This window comes from Drosophila albomicans, chromosome 3 (assembly GCF_009650485.2).
Source record: "Drosophila albomicans strain 15112-1751.03 chromosome 3, ASM965048v2, whole genome shotgun sequence".
NCBI classification, from domain to species: Eukaryota; Metazoa; Arthropoda; class Insecta; order Diptera; family Drosophilidae; genus Drosophila; species Drosophila albomicans.
Window position 1 is genome coordinate 2,734,754 of NC_047629.2, and position 25,972 is coordinate 2,760,725.

At 36.0% G+C, this 25,972-nt stretch overlaps 5 protein-coding genes across 7 annotated transcripts; 2 read left to right on the forward strand and 3 right to left on the reverse strand.

Moving 5' to 3' along the window:
* Positions 1 to 5,607: 5,607 nt before the first annotated feature.
* Positions 5,608 to 7,702, reverse strand: LOC117570144 (ubiquitin-associated domain-containing protein 1). Its single transcript, XM_034251608.2, has 5 exons — positions 7,554 to 7,702; positions 7,003 to 7,492; positions 6,612 to 6,947; positions 6,253 to 6,556; positions 5,608 to 6,192 (listed from the first exon to the last, which is right to left on the reverse strand). Exons 1-5 carry the CDS (start codon positions 7,580 to 7,582, stop codon positions 6,044 to 6,046), a joined length of 1,308 nt encoding a protein of 435 aa, XP_034107499.2. The 5' UTR covers positions 7,583 to 7,702; the 3' UTR covers positions 5,608 to 6,043.
* Positions 7,703 to 7,704: 2 nt separating this feature from the next.
* LOC127565566 (uncharacterized) lies at positions 7,705 to 8,210 on the reverse strand. Its single transcript, XM_052004692.1, has one exon. The coding sequence runs from the start codon at positions 8,069 to 8,071 to the stop codon at positions 7,706 to 7,708; it is 366 nt and encodes a 121-aa protein (XP_051860652.1). The 5' UTR covers positions 8,072 to 8,210; the 3' UTR covers position 7,705.
* A 537-nt stretch (positions 8,211 to 8,747) lies between these two features.
* Positions 8,748 to 12,704, forward strand: LOC117568847 (poly(A) polymerase type 3). Of its 3 annotated transcripts, none has more exons than XM_034249724.2 (6): positions 8,748 to 9,474; positions 10,179 to 10,344; positions 10,418 to 11,162; positions 11,234 to 11,430; positions 11,495 to 12,355; positions 12,432 to 12,704. In XM_034249724.2, exons 3-6 carry the CDS (start codon positions 10,439 to 10,441, stop codon positions 12,702 to 12,704), a joined length of 2,055 nt encoding a protein of 684 aa, XP_034105615.1. In that variant the 5' UTR covers positions 8,748 to 9,474; positions 10,179 to 10,344; positions 10,418 to 10,438. The 3 variants fall into 3 exon arrangements, with proteins under 3 accessions (XP_034105615.1, XP_051860297.1, XP_051860296.1); XM_052004337.1 differs by having other exon boundaries at positions 10,199 to 10,344; XM_052004336.1 differs by lacking the exon at positions 8,748 to 9,474 and adding an exon at positions 9,499 to 9,620.
* Positions 12,705 to 12,713: 9 nt separating this feature from the next.
* On the forward strand, positions 12,714 to 14,648 carry LOC117568849 (uncharacterized protein DDB_G0283357-like). Its single transcript, XM_052004338.1, has 3 exons — positions 12,714 to 13,266; positions 13,937 to 14,053; positions 14,118 to 14,648. Exons 1-2 carry the CDS (start codon positions 12,714 to 12,716, stop codon positions 13,939 to 13,941), a joined length of 558 nt encoding a protein of 185 aa, XP_051860298.1. The 3' UTR covers positions 13,942 to 14,053; positions 14,118 to 14,648.
* Positions 14,649 to 19,733: 5,085 nt separating this feature from the next.
* Positions 19,734 to 22,888, reverse strand: LOC117568502 (uncharacterized). The gene is made up of 4 exons (XM_034249196.2): positions 22,716 to 22,888; positions 21,548 to 21,729; positions 20,358 to 20,530; positions 19,734 to 20,297 (listed from the first exon to the last, which is right to left on the reverse strand). The coding sequence occupies exons 1-4, from the start codon at positions 22,720 to 22,722 to the stop codon at positions 19,877 to 19,879; spliced, it is 783 nt and encodes a 260-aa protein (XP_034105087.1). The 5' UTR covers positions 22,723 to 22,888; the 3' UTR covers positions 19,734 to 19,876.
* Between the last annotated feature and the right edge of the window lie 3,084 nt (positions 22,889 to 25,972).

Below are 25,972 nucleotides of genomic sequence, written 5' to 3' on the forward strand. Positions count from 1 at the left end.
CATGCTAAGGTCAGCTGAAGGACTTTCGATTATGGGCTGATGATATCGCTTATTAATAATATAATAAATTGTAAACATGAAATTATAATATTTGGTGTATTTCAAACCGAAGAGAAAAATCGTATTTTTTACTGAAATTTCCAATTATCTTCAGACGAAGTACTTATATATTATATATATTACTATGCATTTACAATTAGATATTTTATTGGCCAGCAACAAGGTATGAACGAATTTCAAAATCTCATTCAACACAATATTTAACAATAACAATTTACTGTAATTTTAATATAGTTAGTCCTAGTATTTAGATTCTTCACTTTTGCTTCCATTTTTCAGTTGAAATAAGGAAGTTTAAAATAAATTTATGTCACATATAGTTAGCCTATTACGTAGCTAAATAAACATTTCCAAAGGTTCAAAAAGATTGAGTGAATAATATTCCTAAACTTTGTATATAAATGATTTATAGCAGGCAGCATTTATCTCTCACACTCATGCCTAGAGTAGCTGTTAGTCGAGCCAATACTTACAAAGGTTTTGACTTGTTGGATTTGGAATTAAGTTTCGGTTTTGGTTTTTCGATAATAATGTTCATAAATTTTGCGTCGCCTGCAAATATGCAACGGAAATTGCCAAAGCCACACGACTTCAATTTGAAGCCAAATCCACCACCCAACTCCATCTCCATCTCCCGCTTCAGATCCTTATACATCTCCAGCTCCAGCTCCAAGCACAACCACAACAGCCCGCTGCCCCTGGCTAAAGATGTTGCTGCTCCTGCTGCTGCTTCTGTTTTTTTATAGGCTTCTGGGGAGTGCTTGGGCGTGTGTCGGTTATCCTAAACAGAAGGGAATGGGGCGGGAGGAATTGGAAAGACAAGCTTGCTGCTGCTGCTGCTGGTTGTCAATGCATTTCGCCTTTTGATAATATCAAAAACTCATTTGCCTTGGCCACTTGAAGGGGAGGAGGGATTGCGTAGTTAGTTTGATGTTGCTTGCAGCAGATGATTTATTATAGCGTAACGTGCTTCCCCCGCTTCGCTGTTCTCCCCTTTTCAAATGCTGCGCAGCATGCGTCATCAATTTTTTGAGATACTCGCTCTAACACATTTGCATGGACATTGCCAGGGACCATTAGGCAAAGTTGCAGCTGCTGTTGCTGCAACACGACGAACCGCAATAGCATTTAATAGAATAAAACATAAAAAAAAAAAACGAAAAACCGAATAAACTTTCGGTTGACCATAAATAATTTGCTCTTTGCTCATTTCCTAAACAATTTAACAATTTGCGCGCCAAATATTAATTAAAAGCCACTCGCCAGTAAATACAGAAGTATATCATGGATGCATGACCACTAAATAAATGCGCTTCACATAAATTCAAATTTTACATTTCCACACTCTGAGTACCTAAACAATAAACAATTTTTACTTGTTGTTGCTAATTCTATTTCTGCTGCTGCTGCTGCTGCTGAAAATAATGCAATGAAAAATGTGCGGTTGCTCGCAAAATTAATTGAAATGCATTAAAAGTGCAATTGTGAAATTATTTTTCATTTTCATTGTACTAACACACAACAATAAAACAAATGCTCCAAAATATTTAACAAATTACATAGATTATAGAGCAACATATGTGCGTAAAAAGTGAAGGACAATCCAAGGGCACTCCACAACTTTGGAGTGAGACAAAATGAAGTCATGAGTATAAAATATTTGACACATTCCGAATTAAAGAGCGTTGAACGAACTAAAAATATCCTAGAAACTTATATGCTAGTAAAATTATTTCAATATTTGCGATGCACTGAATTATCTTCAAACCGTTTTATACTTTTATGTACAGACTGTAGCATATTACTTGAATCAATAGAATCAAAATAGAACCAATAGAGAGTTTTATTTCGTAGAAGATTTGCAAATTTTATTTATTTATTTTCTATTGTAATAACGAATACAATTCCTTATTGCAATGATATGAACTAAAGCCTTCAATCTAAGATTGTAAATTATTGTTATACCAAAGAAACATTTAACAGCAAAAGTGAAAACTTGTTATCGAAATGTATGCTGTTATCAAACCCTTAATAAAATACATATTGTTAAATGAGAGTGTTATCTGAAGAACTCGAGTGCTTGAGTTCACTGAGGATTCCCTTTATTGATAATGACACACTTTCTAATACTGAATGACTCATTTAATATATAAAGCATTTAAACTAGCCATATAGATATGACTCACATGAAGCTAAATCACATTTGATCAAACAAAGTCAACAGGGCGTATTAGTAATGAGGGTTCCTACATTTTCCGCTGGGAACAACAAACGTTATCAATATTAATCTGAGGTGCGCGTTTTGTGACGCCAAAAACAATTGTAAATAATTGTGTTTATTTTGATATGTTTGAAGCTATAGTCAAGTGTGCTGTGAGATACCCGCTACCCATTCTGAATAAAAGCAACTCAATGCGGCATTTTTCTTCACTTATTTTAAGACCCCAAGAAAGTAGGCGTGTTCTCCATACAAAAGTTTTTCTTTAATATCTTCGACATTTTTTATCTGACCGCAACCAAATTTTCAAGAATGATGAATCGCACTTAACACTTGGGTCTATTGTCACTTTTTTATACGTGTCAACGCTTGGTGCAGCTATGTACATACATATTTGCAGGGCTTGTATTTGTGATCTGACATCATTGAGTTTCACAGCAAACTGTAGCTTTAAGCGCAGCTCTTGTTCAGCGAGCACGGCGTCAACTGTTTCATTTACTAACGCCTGAATTTGTTCAGGACTCAATTCTGTCACAATACTATTTATCTGGGAGCGAAAGCCTAATTCCTCACCGAAGTCACTGTTTTCTTTTATTTTTCTAGTCATGGGAACAACATTAACATGTGAATACTGTTAATACGAAATTGTTAGTAGCACAGCGCGGAAGAACAGAAAATATATCAACACAGAGTATTTACTTATACAAGGTGCGTTCCAAAGTAAACAGGACTTTTAACAAAAAGACAGAACAAATAGCTTTTTCGGCAAAATCAATTTATATTATTCAAAATAGTCTCCTTCTGCTTTAATACAGCTTTTTGCACGGTCCAAAAGCAAGTCGAACGAGTGTTTTAGCTCGTTGCCCGGTATGGCCTCCAGTATGCCGGTGCAAGCCTTTTGAATGGCCTCGACGTCTGCATAACGCTTTCCTTTCATCGGCAAATGCATTTTTCCGAAAAGGTAGAAGTCGCACGGTGCAATAACAGTTGAATACGGGGAGTGGTTCATGGTTAAAATGTGATTTTTGGTCAAATAGTCGGTCCTTCGAATGTTTAATTCTGAGCAATTTTTGGACGTCAGTCAATTTGTGCGGAACAAACCGTGCACACACCCAAATGTTCGGTCAAAATGCGATAAATCGATGTTTTGGAGATGTTCAATTCTATTTCCATTAATTTCAATAATGATTTCGTCTGATTTTTTATGAATTCACGCACAGTTTCGAAGGAATTTTCGGTGATCACGGATTTTGGTTGGCCCACATGTTCATCGTCATTTATGTCCTTACGATCACTTTGAAAACGTTGAAACCACTCGTGCACTCTGCTACGGGATAGGCAACCATCGCCATAAACTTGTTTCATCAATTGAAACGTTTCGGTAAAAGTTTTAAAACAAAATTTAGTGTTGGGTTTTTTGTTCGAAGCTCATTCTCGCACCGATGACAAAAAAATATACTGACACTTAAAAGGGAATAACTTCACTTCCAATAGATGAAATGTCATGAAATTTTTACTGGAAGTCGATAAAGGATAGCAGATTCTAACGCACCAGTTGACATAAATATGGCGCCACCAGAGGGCGCTAGATTCAAAAAGTCCTGCTTACTTTGGAACGCACCATGTATGTTTAAGTATGTTTCGAGCACAGAAATAATTTTACAATCACTTGCAATTTTATATTTCATTTTATTTTTTATTATTATTCTTTTAAATTTTGATGATATAGAAGTCGATAAGTTGCTAAACGCGCACTTACACAATTTTCTTTAAGGGGATTTGGTTATAATTATAAATCCGTTGGAGATTGTCATCAATGATGTCCTCGTCAGAAATAACGATGCGATGTCCTCTACTGAAGGTCCTTAATACTGTGCGATGTCTTCCCCTTTTATCACTGGCTCAGCAATGTTAAATGATAAAACAAAAGTATGACGAAACCAAATCAACGCTGCATAAGGGAAGAACAAAAACTGAATTCTTCCAAACTAAGAACCTAAAGCTAAGCGTGGCCAGTGGAAAAGTATTGGCATTCAGCTCCTCCTACAAATCCATAGTTACTTGTTTAGCAAAAAGTACCAAAGCGAATATTGCGACATATGAAATCATATGCGCGTGGGTTGCTATGCAAGTTGCTCTCCTAATTATGCGAGGGCAATTCGATAATTGATTGGGATGGTCAAATTATACAATCATCAATATTATAATATGGACATTTCTTTAAAGCATTTGAAAAACCATAAAACTTATTGCTCATTAATTCAATTAAAAACATATTGTCTTCATATTTTTTTAATAAATATTTAGTTAATAATTGGTTTGCCAATTTCGACCATTTCTTGACCTATTGTTAAAACTTTGTGATAGGATAAGAGCTAAATAAAGAACTAGATATTGATATATGGCGAAATGGTGACTTACAAAAATATATTCATTTTTTTCTAAACATGTACAACCAACGGAGAAAGAGTCTGTCAATCGACTAACATCCCAAATATAATATGTCTTGGGCATTACGAGTATTAGTTTAAGTAGGTAAAAGTAGGTAACAACTCTTTTTCCTAATCTCGCGTAACTCTGCGCTTATTTATACATTTTTATTTTACCTGTTAATATCATAAAAGTGTGACAGATGGTGTCTGCAAAAATTTGCAAATATTTTATGACCGATGGAATTTTTACTTCTATGCAAAATATAAGATTACCCAAAAAATTAAGACACCATATTTCGGCTTATATGGAGAAATTATTACCTGATCTTTTTTTAATCCGTTCTAAGGAAGAAATAACCAGATGTCACCCGGTCAGCAGCTGTCATCCCAGTTTAATCTCAGCTAGCCAGGTACAAAGAAATATCGCGAATCCAGCGAAAGATTTAAGTCAATTAGCACATTTGGAAATTACATTAAATTAATTAATGTAAACCATAATAATTTAACATATTTTTCCCTTTTAACTTTCAAGACTTCATTATTTTTTGTATAAAAACTAATTTATTTGCTTATTACTTAAATAATAATTATAATGATAAAATACAATAATTGTTTTACAAAATAATACTTGACGCTCGGTTGCAATTTACCTTTTTTTCACTCTATATTTTTCAAATGGCCAACAACTTTATTGTAATCATCGATCAAATGATTCAATCACTCATGAAGTTTAAAAAAGTATAGAGTTAATATTTTAGTTGTTCGATTTGCAAATTGTGCGAGTTTCCGATAGATGTATAATGCTATATAAAAGCTAAGATCTTGACTAGAACTAGATGAACTAGATGATTTATAAATATATATATATATGTATATGTAATTGATTTTAATATGCTAGTTTATGCTTTTCGTACTGATCGGTAAGCGTTTTACGATTTGCAGCCCGTGCTCGAAGCGAAGCGTTTTGCATCTTTGGCATGGTGCAAATTATTTCAATTTGTTTATTGTAGTTTTCAATTTTGTTCTTGTTTTTTGTTTTTGTGTCTGTTAGGCTACAAAAATATCTTCTTCTAGGCTCCAATGCAGGCTTATTTCTAACTATGCACGTTACGTACCTAAATATGTGTATGAGTGAGTGTATATATTTATATATACAAATATATATGTGGCTACATATATGTATATGTAACGATTGATTTGCGAACATAGATGTATATGTAAATGATGTTGATGTAGTATGTATGTGAATGCATGTTATCTATATATAGTAAATAGAATTTGGTTAATATCAATAATATAAAGCCACTTTGATAATGCGTCGATCGTAGTCGGATCACCAGCGATTCACATAGAACTGATTGATGCCCATCACATGCTTCTCCTCGTGGTACTTTTGCAGGATATGTGTGATGACCGAGGTGGTATCATTATCGCCGCGCCACACTCGAATCGCATTCTCATTCTCCAGTATGGCCAAAAAGGCTAAAATAAGAAAATTCAATTAATACAACGCATTCGATTAGTCATAAATTATAACTTTACCCAAAAAGGTCTTTGGATTGCTGAGTGTAAGTTGGACTTGCGGCATTTCGAGAATTACTTTTAGTATGGGGGAATCGGATGCTAAACCTTCGCGCAGCTCTATAACGCTACCAGACCGATTTTCGCAAAGCCAATCGCAGGCGGAGGCCTTGTTGTTTCCTGTCTTCTTAAGGGCCGAGATGACGGCATTCTCCTCGAAGCCCATCTCGGTTAGTGACTCGATGAGCTCCTCATTTGGCGGCGTATCGCGATGGCTGTAAATTCGAACGATTTGCATCAAAGCGGCGGTATTCTCAATGGTTTCCTAGAACGTAATAGTTATAGCATAAGAAGTATTTAATTTCTATATATATAGTTACATTATTGGTCACAATTGTTGAAGGCGATATGGATGAGAGACTGCGCTGCATATTCATCACTGTCGGCTGATTGGGATCCTCCTCCCGCTGATTTTGTATCAGCCACTCTAAGGTGGTGGAGTAGACACCATTGTTGGACCTCAATGCCTGCTCAGCGATCTCACGCGTAAAACCCATGTCCACCAGGCACTGCAGCGTGTCCGCTTGGTGATTGCGTCTATTGACCAGACGCTGCTTCAACATGGCTATCAAACGTGGCGCAAATGGACCAGCGCCAATGATTGCTGCCGATGCCTGAGCCAACGAGATGAGAACCTTGCGCACATCATACTGAATCTGTACAAATATTATATGTATTAGCTACAACTTGCTGGTGAATGGCAACACTCACATTCGACTGCTGGAAGATCTCATTGATGTCGATGATGGGCAGAGAGTTTGTGTTGTTCTGCACAAAGCGCGTGGCGCTCTCGAGTAGCGCATCATTGGGTCCGGGCACCTCACGAGTACGCGTCACAGTTTGGGGCAGCGTATTGCGGCGGGGCGATAGAATGAAGGTTTCATTATGACGCACACTCAGCTGGGCAAGTGTCTGGGATTCGTTAAGTTCGCTTCCAAAGTATTCGGCACGATAAAGTCGATAGCGTGGATTCAAATGTCGGACATCGGGTGCAAATAACTGTATGGAGTCGGGATCGTCGCTCAGCTCGAGGATGACTTCGCTTTTGAGGTCATTAAGTCGCTTGTTGATGTCCGTCTTGAAGATGAGCACACGGGAACTAGGACAGATGACGCGAACGGTGATTGTTTCACCCGCCTTCGATGCATCCGGATCCGCCACAATTGTAGACGATGCTGACGTGAGTCTTGTTTGGGTTTTGCTGTTGTTCAAAGTTAAAGCAATTCAATAATTCGACAGCAAAAGGGAACCACATTACTTACCGTAGAAACAAACTGCGCAGTTTTTGCATAGTTTGTTTTGGTTAATTCCAGTTGTTAATTATGTTTTGATTTGGATGATGTTGCGTTAATCCAACGGAGAATTTCGAAACGTAAAAAACTATTTCACAACATTCAATTAAACACTTGGCAACTTACGCATTCGCCTGCTCTGCCTTCCCCATCGATTCCTGCTGCAGCTGCAACTCCAACTGGATGCGTCGCCTCCTTGCCGGCGATGGAGTTCGCAACACGCAGTTTCCACCACCGATGACGCCGCCGTCTGTCTGCGTTTCCATTTCGGTGGTATGCACTTGCACCATGGAGCCAGAGGCGCCGCTGCCCAGACTAAGATTGCTCTCGGCATCGCTGCCGCTGCTTGCTGTGGTTGGAGCAGCGCTACTGTTGCGGGCGCTGTGAGTGGAATTGGTCTCTGTTTCCGTATCAGTGCCGCGTTGCTTGTTGCGCGCCAGCCACTTTGCGCGCTTCTCGTTGAACTTCTCGCGCATCCAGGGTATCATGTTGTGGCTGCCATTTATTGTTTTTCAATTGAATTTACATTGTTTCCGTTTTTTGCAGTTTTACAATTCCCCCAACAAAATACAAATACATCGCTCAGCTGTTGGCAGCGTTGCCACATCCGTGCAACTGTTGTGGATTGCATTTAAACTAAGTAAAAATCGGATAGTTAAAATAAATAGCAAATATTATCTACAAAATGAAATAAATACATGTTTATTAATGGCACTGTTAATGCAAATATCCGATTTGAATTATATTAAACATGCTTTGTGGATTGCATTTTCTGTACTCTTTATAAAATACTTTATACCGACAATTTGGAAAAAATACATATTTGGTATATTACTTGCGGTAACATATCCATCTTTGCTATGTGTATATTCGTATGAAGAACAATGCGCACTTTTTAAAAGAATTTGTTTTCGTTATTGCAAAACTGAACACTGTTTAGAGGAAGTGCTATAAAATTAGTAAATTGTTCTTGCGGCTCTACAACTTAGAGAAACAAAGAAGCCATCGTAATTCAAAAAGCTGCGCCGCAATGTTTGAGCTATTGTGCCACCACTAATAAAGTGTAACCAAGCTTTTAATAGCAGCTGCTGGTATATTTATCATAGAAAATAGTATATTTTGGAAGACAATTTGTGGTCACGCTGCTTTCTTTTCTCTTATCCACACAATTCGTATTGGTCGTTGCGGTTCTCGAGAATATATTAATTTGTAGAACGCGCAAATCAAACTGTAAAACGGAAAGCAAAAATGTCGAATACACACTAAAATCCAAACGCAATTTCATCAATGCAGTGTCCGTGTTTTCATCATCTTAATATGTTGTGTGTGCATACGTAGTACGTCGTTGTACAAGCAATTGAATGAAAAGTGAATTTTGTTTTGCATGGCGTGCGTCAGTCTGCAAGCGAGTTCGAGTCACGTAGCATAAAAGAAGCAAGCCAGAGAAAGAAAAAACGTAAAAAACGAGTGTTACATGTGGGTATAGAAGAGAATCGGAATCTGATATGAAAGCAATGAAGAAGACAGCGCGCGAATAAAACACAAATCGCGACACAATTATAACAATACACAAGTATACAGGAAAAAGTGCATGAAAAAGCCGGAACGGAAGGCAACTCAACGAACGACTCAAATGAATGGGCCTAAACACTCGTACGCTGCCAAAATACATACATACATACTACCTACATACACATACATGTGTATGTATACACACATGCATACAAAACACAACACGCATACATTTACGCCGCCAGCACCACAACCACCATTGCAACTACCTAAGACGCAACAACTTCGTGCATATAACTGAACTTCAATTTCGAAGCCGAAACCTTAGCTTAGCCGAAGAACTACACGACAGCAACAACAACAACACGAAGAAGCGCAGGTAGGTAAAAGCCACCGTTAGCCGAAATTCCTAGTCTCAAATCGTATATAAGCGGTTCACATTTCTTTAACACACATCAATCGTGTTTGAGAACTCTAATTGTGCGTGTGGGTGCGTGACAACTACAACTACTACAACCAGTGAGCGTAAGTTTTTTGGTTTTAATTTCGCTTTGCGCTCTCTATTGCGTATATGTATATCAGAGTCCATGTGTGGGTGTCTATCTGATTTGTGATTCCGTTTTGATACGCATTTTTGCTGTTGCTCTTTGTTTATGTTTGTAACGTATCGACAATTAGCTTGCACTTTTCTTTCTCGACATTGCCGAAAACGAAAAACAATATTTACGCATTTGTTTATTTGTGAGCAACAGAAGAACAATTTGCCGTTACAAATGTGCATTGAGCGCTATTCAGTGTTGTCACTCTAGCGGTTTTATCGTTAGATAAATTTGAGCTGTTTTTCCGATTATTAACAAAAGACTCAACACTTGTTAGCATTTCTTGCGCTTTGTACTTTCATCTTGTTTGTTTATATTATTTGTATTTGCGAAATATCTTATCTTGCATTGCAATTTTTGCTGACACGGAGAAGTGATAAAATTCCGACAAGCAAAACTGTCGGAAGTATTTTGATTTGCACCAATTTTAGCAGCTGAAGGCGAAGGACAAATAATAATACAAATCTTTTCATTTCTATTGCAGCATTTTATTATTGTGCGCAGCGATAACAAGCAACATAAATAATTCCATTTATTGCTACTACAAGTAGCAGAAGCAACAACAACAACCAACAACAGCAACAGGCAAATTTAATACTAAGATATTAAAATACTACAAATACAAAAGGATAATTTGTAAGACTAGTTAGGTAAGTAAATCATATTTAATCATCTTCATCCATCAAAAGCATATTAACATATATCTCTTCATCTCTCTTACAGTAATTAAAACTAAGAATCAACATGTGGAATTCCGAACCAACACGCCAGCAGCACCAACCACACAATGGCAATACTACCTCGGGCGGCGCGCAGCCAGCCAAACAATTGGGCATGACATCGGCCATTAGCTTGGCAGAGCCGCGACCAGAAGATCTGCTCCGTACAGAGGAGCTGAGCAAATCGCTGGAGCCATACAAGGTGTTTGAGAGCCAGGATGAGCTTAATCATCGCATGGAAATCCTGGCCAAATTGAATACACTGGTCAAGCAGTGGGTCAAAGATATATCCGTTAGCAAGAACATGCCCGAGGCAGCAGCCGAGAAGCTGGGCGGCAAAATCTATACATTTGGGTCGTATCGACTGGGTGTGCATCATAAGGGTGCTGATATTGATGCCCTCTGTGTGGCACCGCGCAACATTGAGCGCACCGATTACTTCCAAAGCTTCTTTGAGGTGCTGAAGAAACAGCCCGAGGTCACCGAATGCCGTTCGGTTGAGGAGGCCTTTGTGCCGGTCATTAAAATGAACTTTGATGGCATCGAGATCGATTTACTATTTGCACGTCTATCGCTCAAAGAAATACCCGATGACTTTGATCTGCGCGATGATAATCTGCTCAAGAATCTTGATCCTCGTTCGGTGCGCAGTCTTAACGGCTGCCGTGTCACTGACGAGATTCTCGCTTTGGTGCCCAACATTGAAAACTTTCGTCTAGCATTGCGCACCATCAAATTATGGGCCAAGAGTAAGTATTAACATCTTAAAAATGTTTTGATACATCCGACACTAACAAACAATTCTCTCTTATTTTTTTAGAGCATGGCATCTATTCCAATTCCTTGGGCTATTTCGGCGGTGTGACCTGGGCAATGCTAGTGGCACGTACCTGCCAGCTTTATCCAAATGCTGCAGCTGCTACCTTGGTGCACAAGTTCTTTTTGGTATTCTCGCGCTGGAAGTGGCCCAACCCCGTCTTGCTAAAGCATCCCGATAACGTCAACCTGCGTTTCCAGGTAAGTTACAACACCTATTTCCTATCGTGGTATATTCTAAATATGGTCTTTTTGTTATAAACAGGTTTGGGATCCACGTGTCAACGCTTCGGACCGGTATCATTTGATGCCAATTATAACACCCGCATATCCACAACAAAACTCCACATTCAATGTGTCCGAGTCTACGAAGAAGGTCATATTGACCGAATTTAACCGTGGCATGAGCATCACCGATGAAATCATGCTGGGACGCGTCAGCTGGGATCGTCTTTTCGAGGCGCCCAGCTTCTTCTACAGATATCGCCACTTTATTGTGCTGCTTGTTAACTCCCAAACAGCTGACGATCACTTGGAATGGTGCGGTCTCGTTGAGTCCAAGGTGCGCCTGCTCATTGGCAATCTTGAGCGCAATCCTCACATTGCACTTGCCCATGTCAATCCAAAAAGTTTCGAGCTAAAGAAAGCCGTTGGCGGTAACAATTCACAAAACAACAGCGGCAACGAAGACGAACTGAAGCAACAGCAGCAGCAGCCATCTCATGCCGCAATCACAACTTCACCATTCTGTTCACTTTGGTTCATTGGGCTCGAATTCGAGCGTTCCGAGAACCTCAACATTGACCTCACCGAGAGTATACAAAACTTCACCGAGCATGTCATCATGCATGGCGTCAACATCAAAATGCTGAAGGAGGGCATGGCTATCGATGCGCGCCATGTCAAGCGCAAACAACTATCGCTCTATCTTGATTCGGACTTCCTCAAACGTGAGCGCAAGTCGATGGAAAGTCACAACACTTTTAACAACACTCTAATGGCCAATCGCAAGCGCCTCTCCACTGAGCTAGCACAGTCACAAGAACCGTCACCCACAGGCCAAGCTACTGGCGGCAATCATCGTGGACGTGAAAGCGGTGCCAAAGTGCATCGACTTAGCGAGTCGGTGAGTTGTGTGCGAAATCGATTAGTTAAATAAAATACGAATATATATAATTAAACATCATTAATTTTGTAAGTAGTTAACTGAGGACAATTCAAATGCCTCCAGCGATATGGGCGGTACAACACCAAACACTCCAACAGCAGCGCAAATGAATGCGCCTAGCTTCAAAGCAACTGGTAAAAATGGTGCAGATAGCAGCAGCTGCATGGATACAACAGATCAGGCAGGGATTCATAATAATGGTAGCAACAACAATAGCGGCGGCGGCAGTAGTAGCAGCAGCAGCAACAACAGTGCTGCCAGCAACAATAACAAAAATACAACCACAGCCGAGGTGGCATGCTCGTGACAACCGCCAATGCCACAAGCAGCACAGCATCAGCATACGCCACAGCCACAGTCACAACAGCAGCCAGCGCCGCCACCGCAGTCATCGTCGTCTTCACACCATCATCATCATAAGTTTCGCAAGAACAACAATGCGGCTGCAGCGGCTGCGTCTAATAGCATTTTTAACCAGCGTTCAATATTGCATGCGACTTCGAGTCTATCGGCTGCTTTAAGCATAACGGGACATAAGCGCAAGCAAGCATCAACCACAACAGCAGCAACAGCGACGGCAACAACAACAGCAGTAGCAGCGGCAACATTTGCTGCTTCTAACAGCAATAAAAATGGCAACAGTGGCAGCAACGTTGGCGGTGGCAACAACAATTTATGCTATTACATTGATGACGACGATGACAACAACCAACAGAATCAACAACAGCAACAACCACCTACACAAAAAACACAGAAACAGCAACTTCAGCAACAACAACAGCAACCGCATGTCGTTGCCAGAGCTAATATGCCATCTGCAACAACATCGGCAGCAACAGCAGCCGCAACAGCGGCGCCGACAATTTCTTGTAAGTCATTTAAATGTCTTTCATTCCTTTCAACTATTTGTATTTGTGATAAGACTGTCCTATGTTAAAACTTTCCTTTACTCTACTCTTGATTGACTTAAACATTTATTTTTAAAAATAAGCAACACTAGTATATGATAACAACATGGTTCCTGGTCCAGATGAAAATCAGAATTACCAAGTACAAATGCATTTTAGATTAAATAAAATTTTATTAAAATAAAAAAAAAACAAACAACTTTCGAATATTTTAGTTTTTAATATAGGGATCTTAACTTTCTAATATATATAAACAATTACTTTTCAGAAGAAACTATAATATTTTATAAACGACAATTGCAATTGAAATAAATTATAAAATAATAAAGACAAAAAAATTAAAATTAAAAAATCTTAACTTTTCAATATATAAAAATAAGTTTTTAGAAGAAACTACAATACTTTATAAACGAGAATTGCAATTGAAATAAATTTTAAAATTATAATGGCAAAATAAATTGTATGAATTTCTTTTTGTTTGAATGTTAAGCAAAATGCAGTTACAGATTTATAAAGATTTAGCAAAAAAGGTTTCTTTACAATATTAATAAAATAACTAACTTAATTATATATATAATATATATTCTTATATGTAATAATGATAAAATTGTATAATTTTCTTTATTTACAGTGTAAAAAGCTTTTACATCTACCATTAAGGCGTAGTTTTCATAGTTAACCTACACATTGATTTCCTTTGGCATTGATGCCCCTACTGAATGGAATCCCAAATATTTTATACAAAACGGTAAGAATACAATAAATAGTTGTATTTTGTGATGTTTCTAATGAAATTATTCTTAATTTTGTAGGTTTCCATTTTAAGCCTGGAGAATATTGTTTTATTTTTAATCTTTCTTCAACCAATCTGCGTTTAAACGCAAAATATACCATAGATAGCGGACAACAATAGCGACAACAACAAACAAACAAACGCGAATCAGAACTTTATGATCGTCAGAAGAAAGCATTTCGCTAACATTTGTCTTAAAGTTTTCTCCCCAATAATATTGTTGTACATCTTTTTTACTTCCCACAGCTGGTATGAGAAGAGTGGCGTAAAAGAATGGGAGAAAGAGAGGAAGTATGAGAAAAAAGTGTAACGGTGAGAGCGCTGATAGCAACAGAACAACAAAATGAAAGAAACAATTGAATTAAAACTATGACACGAAGAATATCTACTTATGAATTTTAGAATCTATTTCTATCTTTCTTTTAATTTCATATTGTTTTCAATATTTGTTTTCTTCTTCTTCTAGTTGTACCCTGAAAATTTGAAACAATTATGTTCGTTTTTCTAAGAAAAGATAACTGAAAAAAGGTAATAAAAAAAATATATAATTGAAATGAAAATATTGATTTAATTTTACCAAATAAACAATAAAATAAAAAAACAAATAGCGAAAGCTACAAAAAACCCAAACTTTGTTTTTATTTTGGATGGTTATGGATTCACAACGGGCAGTACTATTTTTCGTAGAGACTTATGCAGAAAAGCGCTTATACATATGTCCTTCGATTTTAAAGCTGGATTTGCACAATAAAAACAACTTCAAAACTGCATACATTTCTGAAATTTTCAAACGGGAAAAACATTTACATATTAAATATTTTATACAATAGGCATTTCCATTTCCGGCAAAGATGAAAAGTAATAATTTAAAGTTAAAGAATGCTTAAATGAAAAACCCTGGAGAGTATTACAAAATAAATATATCAAATAAAAACTGTATTGCCTTTACTCTAAATGGCCTTAAATAAACAAATGTTTCGTGAATACGTTTGCACTATCTAATTTCACATTATTTTAAAATTTTGAATATGAAAACCACGAAACGTAAAAAGTAAATATAATTAAGATATTTAAGAAAACACAAACATTTATTTCCCTATTATTGTAACCCATTCTTCGAGCTGTAAATGCATGTTACTAATATAGTTTAATAAAAGTATATTTAATCGTAACTTATCAATTCTCCATAAAAAAATAAATACGTTGAATGTTCTGCTGATACTTCTGTATTTTAGATAATGACTTCCGACTAACAACTTCCGTTGTAATTACAATAAAAATGTTTTTAATTATTTCTTAATTTGAAGAAATTTTTTAAAAATAAAATGTTATTTCAAATTATGCTTCACGGATTTTTAATTACAAATATTGTTCAGCTACAAATTTCACTGATACTTGCATACTTTATTACAATGTGTGCATATTTTGATTTTAAAGTTGTCTTAAGACATAGTTAAGTTTTTAACTACGTATATTTACTCACAATCAATATCAATATACCATGATAATAATAATATTTTCTATAGCAATTTGATTTTAAGATATTGGAGAAAAATTATAAAATAAATTTCTTAGTCTGAATGACTTATAGTTACAAGTAATATTATAAGATCCGATTAACAGTTATGAAAAATGTTCATCTAAATTCATGTCTTTTATAGCCACATACATAAAGTAATCACGCCTGGATAAAATGCACTTCTATCAACGTTTCATTTTAATACATCGATTCTAATATTGGTTTGTACTGACTTAAAACAGTGATCACAAAGATTAATAAATAACCAGGCGGCTGTGATTTCAAAACGATATGAGTTGTATGTTCACAAAATTATCACGAAGCCTAATGCTTAATAAAATTGCGCGATTGTGTCACCAATCGTGCCAATAGAAAACAAATAGTTTTCACTGATCTTTATGATACTCTAAAATGTAAGTATTGTTTCGTAATGTCAATCATAGATGTTCAAGTTCTAATTATTTTATTTTGTTATCGTGGAACTCATCAGTTAAGCTAAATCGTTGCCCAAGGCGTTCTCTCTCTATTCACTCCTTGAATATTGTCTACATTAAAAAAAACTGAGGATTTTATAGAACCGAAGACGCTCTACAATATTTTCATTTTTCGGCTACTAAATAATTTCAGATATTAAAAAAAACGAAACCTTCGAAAAAATTCATAAAATTTGCGATCGGAATACATTTAAATTACAATTTTGAAATCCCGGGAATTAAATTATAAATTACCGCGGTGTAGAGTGCAGTCGACAAAGCCGAGCAAGGACTTCAAGGTCTCAATAGAAGCTGATCGGAGATCACATACCGCTAATGTATTGATTACTTCTGTCATGAACGTAATCTTCACCAAATTAATCAATTTCGCGATCGGCATATCTTCGAAATTAAAATTATAAAATTTTTGACTGCTCTTATGGGTTCTGAATTTATTTCACTTAAAATGAAGTGAACATTTTGTAAGATCTATGATGTGATTAATTAAAACAATAAAGATGATGCTTTTTGGGGTCACTTCTATTATAGTTCATTATGACAGTAATTAGTTAATCAAATGCCACAAAGCACTTTAAAAGAGCAAAAATGAATGAGAAGATCTCGAGAAAGTACTCAAATATTTCAGAGAAGCATTCAACGAGAATGCAAAATATTCAACAGGTGGCCGCATTTACAGAGCCGTAAAGTACAGTTGACCAAACCGAGCAAGGACTTCAAGGTCTCAACAGAAGCTGATCAGAGATCACATACCGCATAGTTGCGTGATAGTACAGTCAACTTAAAAGCAGCCAGACGGGACTTAGTGCTAAGCAAGGACGATGGTAGTCGAACGTCGTCGAACTTCGGACTAACTGACCAATTAAGCAATCGGTCCTTTTGGTGATCCTTTTTTGGGAAACACACCTAATTGCACTTCTGCGAATTTCCCTATGCGCGACACAGCTGCGCGTTTTTACCAGGAATCTATGTACTCGGCATTTAATCCGTTTATGACCACGGATTAAGTTGCAAAATTTTCACAAAGGTTCACGCGAATTCCGTGGAAAGCGCCGAAGCCCGCAGGTAAAACACGCTAATCCACGACCCGAAAGGACCGCTAGCCTGTCAGGTATGGCCGGCCAATGGGTATATAAGATCGGGTCACTGTCAGCTAGATCATCAGTCAACAGCTCAGTGTCAGTGGGTAAACATCTCTAGATCTTAAGCGAGAAAGAAATAAGCAACTCATACATTATATGGTAAACTTTGTTCAGTTTTGCCAACTTGTGTGCATCACTGGGTGAAGTTTGTCGTATAATCGTAAGGCGCCAGCGAAAAGTGAAGAATTCAAAATAAGTATAAGTCATAGCTCTGCTTTTGGGGTGCATTTTGTTCAGTTATGTTCAATAAAATAATACATCACTGGGCAAAGTGTGTCTCAAAATTGCAGCTACAAGACGCAGCAATTTAAACGTGAGTGCATTTGTGATAATAAACCAAGAATTTTAAAATTAAATGGCGATTGTCGGTATGGTCGCTTTTAAAGCAGCATCGGCAAAGTGACTAGACCGAACACTCGTGCTATAATTTTAAAATGTTCAACAATGTTAACTAGAAATTACACTAATATTTCGAAATGGAGGTTGCAATTAGTTTCTTTGGTCGTCCAGCCTTAGGTGACTTTTGCGATCATAAAGCTAGACAACCATTGAAGTTCGTTGTGGCAAGCGCAGCACTACAAGTTTGAAAGAAAATAAATATTAAAAACAATAAAGATCTATGGGTCATGCGCTAAAAGGAACGATCGTTGTGATATGCGTTCAACTCATCGTTACATATCACAGTGATTTTCCTTTATAGCGCGTGTTTAGTCCCGAAATTCAGCAATTCGAAAAAGTATTCAGTTTCTCTTCAACGCCTTTAAAGTAGAGGGAATAGTCGCTGTGCTGTATATTCAAAGCACTCTCTATATCACAGTGGCTGTTCTTTTTGTATATAAATGGCCTGGCAACACATCAAATTTAATAATAATAACAGTATTTTTCGTGTGAGAGCTTTTCATCTTGTGTTTAACCAAAGGGAACTGTTGCTGCTGATATATTTTATTCAATTATCTATATCACAGTGGCTGTTCTTTTTGGTTGCTCTACATGTTTCAACACATTTTAAACCAAGTTTCTATAAGTTTTGTGTTATTTTAAGTTTACAAAATTGTTTAAAAGAAAGGGAACATTCGCTGTTGATGTAGTTTTCAACAATTTATATCACAGTGGCTGTTCTTTTTCATTTAAACATAGTTCAACAATATTTTTAAAAAAAATTATGATTTATAAATATTATATATTATTAATAGAAAAATATTAAAATGAAATAAACATATTTGTATATTTTATGTAACAAAAATAAACAATTATATTAATTCTAAAATATTTAAATGAAATAGAACACATGTTTGTGTATTTTATATAACAAAAATAAACAATTGCATTACAAAACGAAAGCACGTATTTTTATTTTTCAATTCGATTAACACGGTGCTGTATAATTTGAGTTGCAACTGCGGGAAACTACCGCAAAACATGTTGCAACGTGTTTTGCCTAACGAAATAAAGAGGCAAATGTGGGGATAGGAGGCGTGGCCATGCGAATTGACATTCATTGACAGCCTCCACCTACCTGAATAACAAGCACATAAACTAAGTTTTACGGCTAAAATGAATGCCAATAGCGCTGCTATTGTTGCTACCACAATGCATGCCACATGGCTGCATGTGGCACTCACATTGTAACTGTCCAACGGCATGGGAAGAGGAAGCTAAACGCCGGAAAAACGAATAAAATGTTGTGCCAGTCTCTATCATCACTTAATGTGCAACGACTTTAAAACGGTTTATTAACTTATAGTTAGATTCCTTTAGAGATTGTAGTATAATTTTTATTTTTGAATAATAAAATAACCAATCACCGATAGTCATAAAAAAATCACCAATTTTTGATGATGTGGGAAATTAAAAATTTTATATCAAGACACAGCAAATGTTTCATTGATATAACTCGCTTAACGGCCTCAACTGAAACACAATAAAATTAAGCGACAGATAAAAAACATTAGAGCAACCAGTTCGTTTTGTTTTTATGAATTGTTAAAAAATTTATTTTCACGGACTTGAGGAAAGTCTACACCAAAATAAATTAGGTTTCTAAATGAAGCGTGACCTCTAAATGAAATAAACGCAACAATCAGGAGCGTAAAAACAAAAATTAAACAAAAAAAAACAACTTCAAAAATAAGTAAAGGTTATTCTTATAGATCTGGATTATAAATATGTATATTGAGAGCTAAGCATGATTTTAGGATCTTTTTCGTTAATTTTTGCAATTATCTTACAACAGAAAACTTGTTCCAAAACTATTCTTAGAATTACATATAATATTCATCTTTGCTCAAAATAAAAACATATTTTGCTAAATAATTTTTTACTTTTCGACAGAGAATTACCCATATCTTAAAATTTTTCTAGATTCATACATGAAAATACAAACATAAAATATAAATACAAACTATAGAAATTTGGTTACCAAGTACTTTAGTGCCTGTTAAATAAAATTAATTTTAAATCGCAGTAAAATGAGTATTCTGCTCTCGCATTAAAATTACACTTTTTTAATTTATTTACCAAAAACAATGATTTTTCAATATGTAGAATATTTATAATATCTAGTTTGCTTTTAGAGACTTCAATGCAATTAAGCCATATTCTCTTGTGGAACAGACAACTTCAGTTTTTACTCTACTTTGCTGTCAAAGCGGTACAAATAATTTTCGGTCTTGATCTTGTCTCGCAGTTGTTTACGAGAAGTCAATTCGACGGCGGCGTTTGTGCCGTTATGATCATGGAAGAATCCACAATATCGAGCAGGAACAAACAATTTAATCTCGCGTCGTTTCCTAAAGCGTTCCGTGACACTGAGGCTACATTGTTTGTTGGCCGATACCTCGGCATGCATACATTTCCGACACATATCCTTATCGCTGGCAAAACTATGGAAATAATCGCCGACAGGGCGTTGGTGACAAATTATGCATTGAGCTGCATTAGTAGGGCCACAGAAGATGGCAACCGCTGGCCAGATGATGCGACATGTCCCAAAAGCAGTTTCCATTTTCCAATTCGGATATTTCTTATGAATCGAATACGTTGAGGGTCTAAATATAAAATAATTTTGGTTGTTATTTGGAATATCAAGATGTCGAAGCAACACTTACCCTGGAGTCACCCACTTTGCCTTTGGCACCACTTGCCTATCAAAGGTGTAGCCCGCTCGAAGGATCCATGGTGTGGCTTCATAGGTGCCCATGGGTGGAATTATTTGTTCACGGACAACGGGCAGACGAGGCATTTTATTAGCCAAAGCTGAGAAACCTGCATTGGAAGGGTACTGCAAGCGAAGATTGAAGAAATAGAGGAAAAGATGGAAATAAATATCAGCTGATTATGTCACTTTAATTTAAATAATTATCATATAATATCAGTAGGTGTTGCCGCCAAAATTATTTTATATTTTCAAAAATATTTAATCAAATTTAAAATTGAAGATAACATCCTAATAAATTATTTCTGAATTTTATGTTAGCCAACACTATGTAAAACTATATCGAAAGATCGATTAACCAACACTATGTAAAACTATATCGAAAGATCGATATGTTTATTATGTATCACTGTAAAAGAAAAAGGTGATGTAAGAGCACGAAGTTTTTTAATCTCGTCGACTCTGGCTCATACACAATTTTAATAAAGACAATTAATGAGCTTATTATAAAAATAAAATAGAAATAGTGCTCTACAAAATTGTGTATTAGAGGCTTAATCAATAATATCCAAAGAAATCCATGCTTTATATATTATATATATTTATATTTTTTTTGTTTTTTGCTAATAAATGCAAATTATTTAATAATAAATTTGAATGCTAAGTAATAAATCTGCCATCCACATGCAAACCCCATAAATTTCGTAATAGCTATTAATAATTAATACTAAATTCTAGATTTATAGTAAACTTGAAATACATTTTGAATTATGGTTATCCAAAATAGAAAATTTAATTAAATTTTTTTTGTTGGCAATGGGAAAGTACTCATAAGTATCAATTTAATTGCTATTACTTATTACTTTATATTTTTGTTAAATTAAATGAATTGAATTGAATAAATTTCAAACTCTTATAAGTAAGTCATTTCAGAATAATTTCTTACACTTACAACTAAATTGCATAAAACATAAATTTTAATTGCAAATTTTTTAATCAACAAGCTTTCTGTGATTTCCTGTACATCTTGTCAGATCCATTGCAATCCCATCGGATTAATTGTAATGTACTTTTTAATGTGATGATTAAAGATGCGGTCACCTTAATATGCAATGTGCAAGTCTAACTAGAAGATTGACCTACCTTAAATCCAATGGGTTTCGCACAGTCATAATCAAGTGGACTGGGATGTGGACGTCCCTCCGGCAATTGTGACCTCATGAAGCTATTCATAAAGGGGCCGCTCGTGGGCATAACCTCACGATCCATAGTTGTGCCAAAGGCGACTTTTGGCAGCACTGGCGGGTTGACCACATACTCGAAACCTGTAAGATATTGGATTACTCAATAAAGTAGCGCTAGGATAACATTTAAAGGGTAACCTAGAGCTCTGACCCTCGCCAAGATCATGCGCGATTCAGAGCGCTGGCGACGCAGTTGCTCTCGTTCCTGGGCGTTTGGCTGGCGTGCACGCATCGTAGAGCACAGTTAGAAGTCGACTAAAGTCTGGTCTCTGAGCTGTCGATTGCTAGCTGCGCTTTGGCTGACGGCCTTTTGTTTTTGCCTGAAACTGTAGCCTGGGGCACGCATGGCACGCACCTGCCCCATAACTATTTACACCTGCTATCAATAATAATCATCACAATGCGCGTTGTCGGTTTCAAAATCAATATGACAAACAAACTCAGCGTTTCCCCGCGAAATTAGCTAAGCGCCATTTTATTTCTATCGTCGACGAAGTCTAGACTGAGTTTTACTTTCACTTCTCCCTTAAACTTTGACCTAGTTCAACTATAATAACTTGATTCCAATAGTGCAGAATATGTGGGTCGTATAGTGTCAGTGATTATGATAAAAGAAAAAAAGAATTGTATGGGAATTGATTTATTATACTCGCATTTTGATTGAGTTTTCCATCAACTGCTGTCTGCTACAAATGACAGAAAAGTCGCGAAATATTAAAATGATTTGATGAATTCATGTGATTGCATATAAAATACGTTTAAACAGATTTGGTTAAGTGACACGTATATCTGTTGAGCGGATTGTAATTATAATTATTAATCAGCATGTCGCTGTAATCAACTTTTAAACAGAGATAAATATAATCACATTTAAATGGATTTAAGAATGATGACAATTGAGTGGAAATTGCAGCAGTTCTTTTAACAATTTAAAGCTTGAAATTTAAAGATGCGACTTTTAAAATCATTTAAAAACGTTACCAATATCTGCGAACTAAGTGAAAATTGCAATAGTTTATTTTCACAATTTAAACGATAACTTTCATAAGATATTTGCCTTTACTTACCCTCCATGATTTCTGGTAATAAATTGAATACTCTAAATTTTCGCAAGTTCTGTGAGCAACAACCGAATCCGTATATCGCGATGTCTTGGCTTTGGCCAGTTAAAAGAAACTATAAAATCAACAATTGTGAAAAATGTTTGAAATGACAACTCAGTCGTAGGTATATAATTCTATAATGAAATACTTAACTACAGTAAATCCAACCACAGTAAAAGTTTTGCAAATATAGATGCCAGGCATAGAGCTCTCTCCAAAATTGTTGGCAAACAGTTGAGGAAACATATTGTGCAAATGACATGCAACAGGCCCTGTTGCAACATGAAAGTCAGAAGTTGCAATGCCAGTGCTGTGCGTTTAAATTCAAATGTCGAGTCGGATATACGAGCCTTAGATACACACGCAAACTTTTAAATGGGCTTCTGAGCAATTTTCCAAGTGGGTTGTCGGATGGGCGGCGGAGGTGTGGCTGGAGGCATGCAACAACCGCAAAGTGCACACCTACAAAATGACAGAATGGTGGTATGACATTAATGCCAGTTAACCCCAAACGTTGTCCTCGTCGTCCTCATCGTCGTCGTCAGCTGCAGCAATGGCTTTGGCTTTTTTGGCAGAACTCCGCTCTCTCGAATCCTGCAACCCGCTTCGTCTGCCCCCTTCGTCGTTGTCTCTTGCTGCTGCCTGACACTCACGCACATGAATGCTAATGGCACAGCAGGCGGCAGGCCGAGTCAGCGGCAGCGGCAGCAGCAGCAGCAGCGAACGAGCCTGATGTTGAGGCAGACACACTGACAGGCAGCACGCAGAAATGCACAACCGCAGCGCAAACCACAAATGCCATCCAATGTCCCTACTATGTCACCACGCACCCAAAAATGGCCACCCCCTCGCACAGTCACCTCGCATTGACTTCACGCAATTCTCACGAAATTAACTTTAAATAGTTTACACTATAAATGCTATCGAATTTCCTCTTTATAATGTTAAGTGCTGAATTGAGTCGAATCCGAAATAGGAATATATCCTTATATTTGTACATAAAAACATTCTCGTCCGTGTAGATATATATACAATCATAATTAAAATAGAGATTTAATATATATTATTTAGTTTTAAGTAAACTACACTAAACATACAATATTTCAAAATAATAAAGTTATTGAATCATGTGTTATATTTCTGCTTAAATGGTAAATTGACAATGTAGCCATAGAAAATTATAGTTAATATTAAAACTTCATTGGAAAAATATGAATAAAAATTTGGATAAATTAACGGTATTTAATAAGTACAGGTTAATTTAGCCTTGTCTTTCAATCACATTAAATTGGAGAAAAATACCGCGAGGAACAAGTAGAAAACCTTATTATATTTACAAAAACATTTGTCAAAAGTTATTGTTTAATCAAAATGTACTTATTTCTTTTTACTAATTTCAAATAATTTTTTTTTATATTTATAATATACTTCAATTTTTATTTACAATTAACAACTGCAACAACATATTATGGTTAATTATGACAATAAGATTAAATTTTAATTTAGTTTTTATTATTATTTTGAATTACATTGAATAATTGAAAACAGTGAAAGCTCGATAAATAGCGATATACTATGATTTAAAAACTGTAAATTAAATCAATTTTAACTGACAAATACAAATTTATTTTGAATATGTGAATTAGTTTAGTTTATTATTTTGTAAACAACAAAGTTAAGTTGAAAGAAACATATTAAATCCAAAAATATCTAATTAAAATATAACATATAACATATTTTCATAATTAGGTTGCTGCAATCGGTGTCACTGTGCAGTGCAACAGCGTGTGGCAAGCTGCTTAATTCGTGCAAATAAAATGATTGTGCAACATATGTAGCCGGGTCGCTTGTGGGTCTATTATTCTGAGTACAACCGCAGTAAGTCCTTGCATATGGGGCGCACTTAGTCCTCAAGCAGCCTTTCCCCATCCCATCCTACTCCCTTCCGTTCCTTTCCTTTCCTCTTCGCCACCAAGCGTGGCAGAATCGCCTTGCAATCTCTCCACGCTCAACTGCTGTTCGCCGCAAACTTGCAATGCAATTAAATTGTAATTTCACATTATTTAAGTGTTTCGCTATGCAACATTTGGGTTAGCATTGTATGGCATCTGGTTTTTGGGGTGTTCGGCTTCCCTGGGGATCAATTGGTATGTCAACAATTAGTTTATTGCTAATGAGCATGTCGCGCATTTCTCATAAGGGTTTCAATATTATTTATCTAGCAAGTTAATTAAATGCATTAACCCAGAAAATCACTTTCAAGATATTGTGTTTGCCTGAATAGTTTGCTGTATTTTAAAGTACGAGAATTCTAAAACCATTAACGTTGCAGTTTTAAAATGTATTGTGTTTAAGTTATTTAGGCATAGGAATATTGTACTTTTCAGTTGCCAATTTAAATATTATTGTATTATTAGAAATATATTGTTTTCTATTTTCCCAATAGATTGGAAATAATTATACGACATTTAGTAGTGATATCTTCATCCAATGAAATAGTCAAACAGGACTCAATGTGTTCAATAAGATTGCCATCACAATTAAAAGTCGTTTGAAAGGTCTGAACATTACTGGATCGACTGAGATTCTTAGAACATGATCATATAATTTACAATAAAATTGTTGGCTGCTAAATGACTGTTGAGTTACGAAGACAAAAGGCAGACTTCTCCTCAATCAGCTTACAGAGTAGATATCAATAATTGGGTATTGTATTTGAGTAAATTATAATCAAGATAATTAAGCGAATTATCTAGAATATTGGTTTCTAATTGATGCGTAAGCAGACTTATAAATCACCTTTGCATTCATTCTTGTAGAATATGTCACGTTTTCTATCACAAAAAGTAAAATCTTGTGAAAAAATAGGCACCAATTGAAGCTCGATTAAAATTCTTAAATTTATACAAAAAAAAGAGCTAATAAACAAATACTAGATTATAGTAGGTTTTCCACTAAAATATAATAATAAAGTAAGTTTGTATCATTTTTAGTACAAAATTGTTTGAATGTCAACTCTCTCTACTAACTGTACCGTATAGTATAAATTTTGATTTGAATCAATACTAAAGGACTCTGCAACTGCAGAGAGATTTTTCAGCATTTTAGCCATAGAAATTTTCCAATCTAGTGCGTAAACTTATACCTGTGGAGCTATACAATCTAGTCTGCAGATCTGCAAAAAAATGTCATTTCTGTTGGCTTGATGTGGTGTTTCGTTA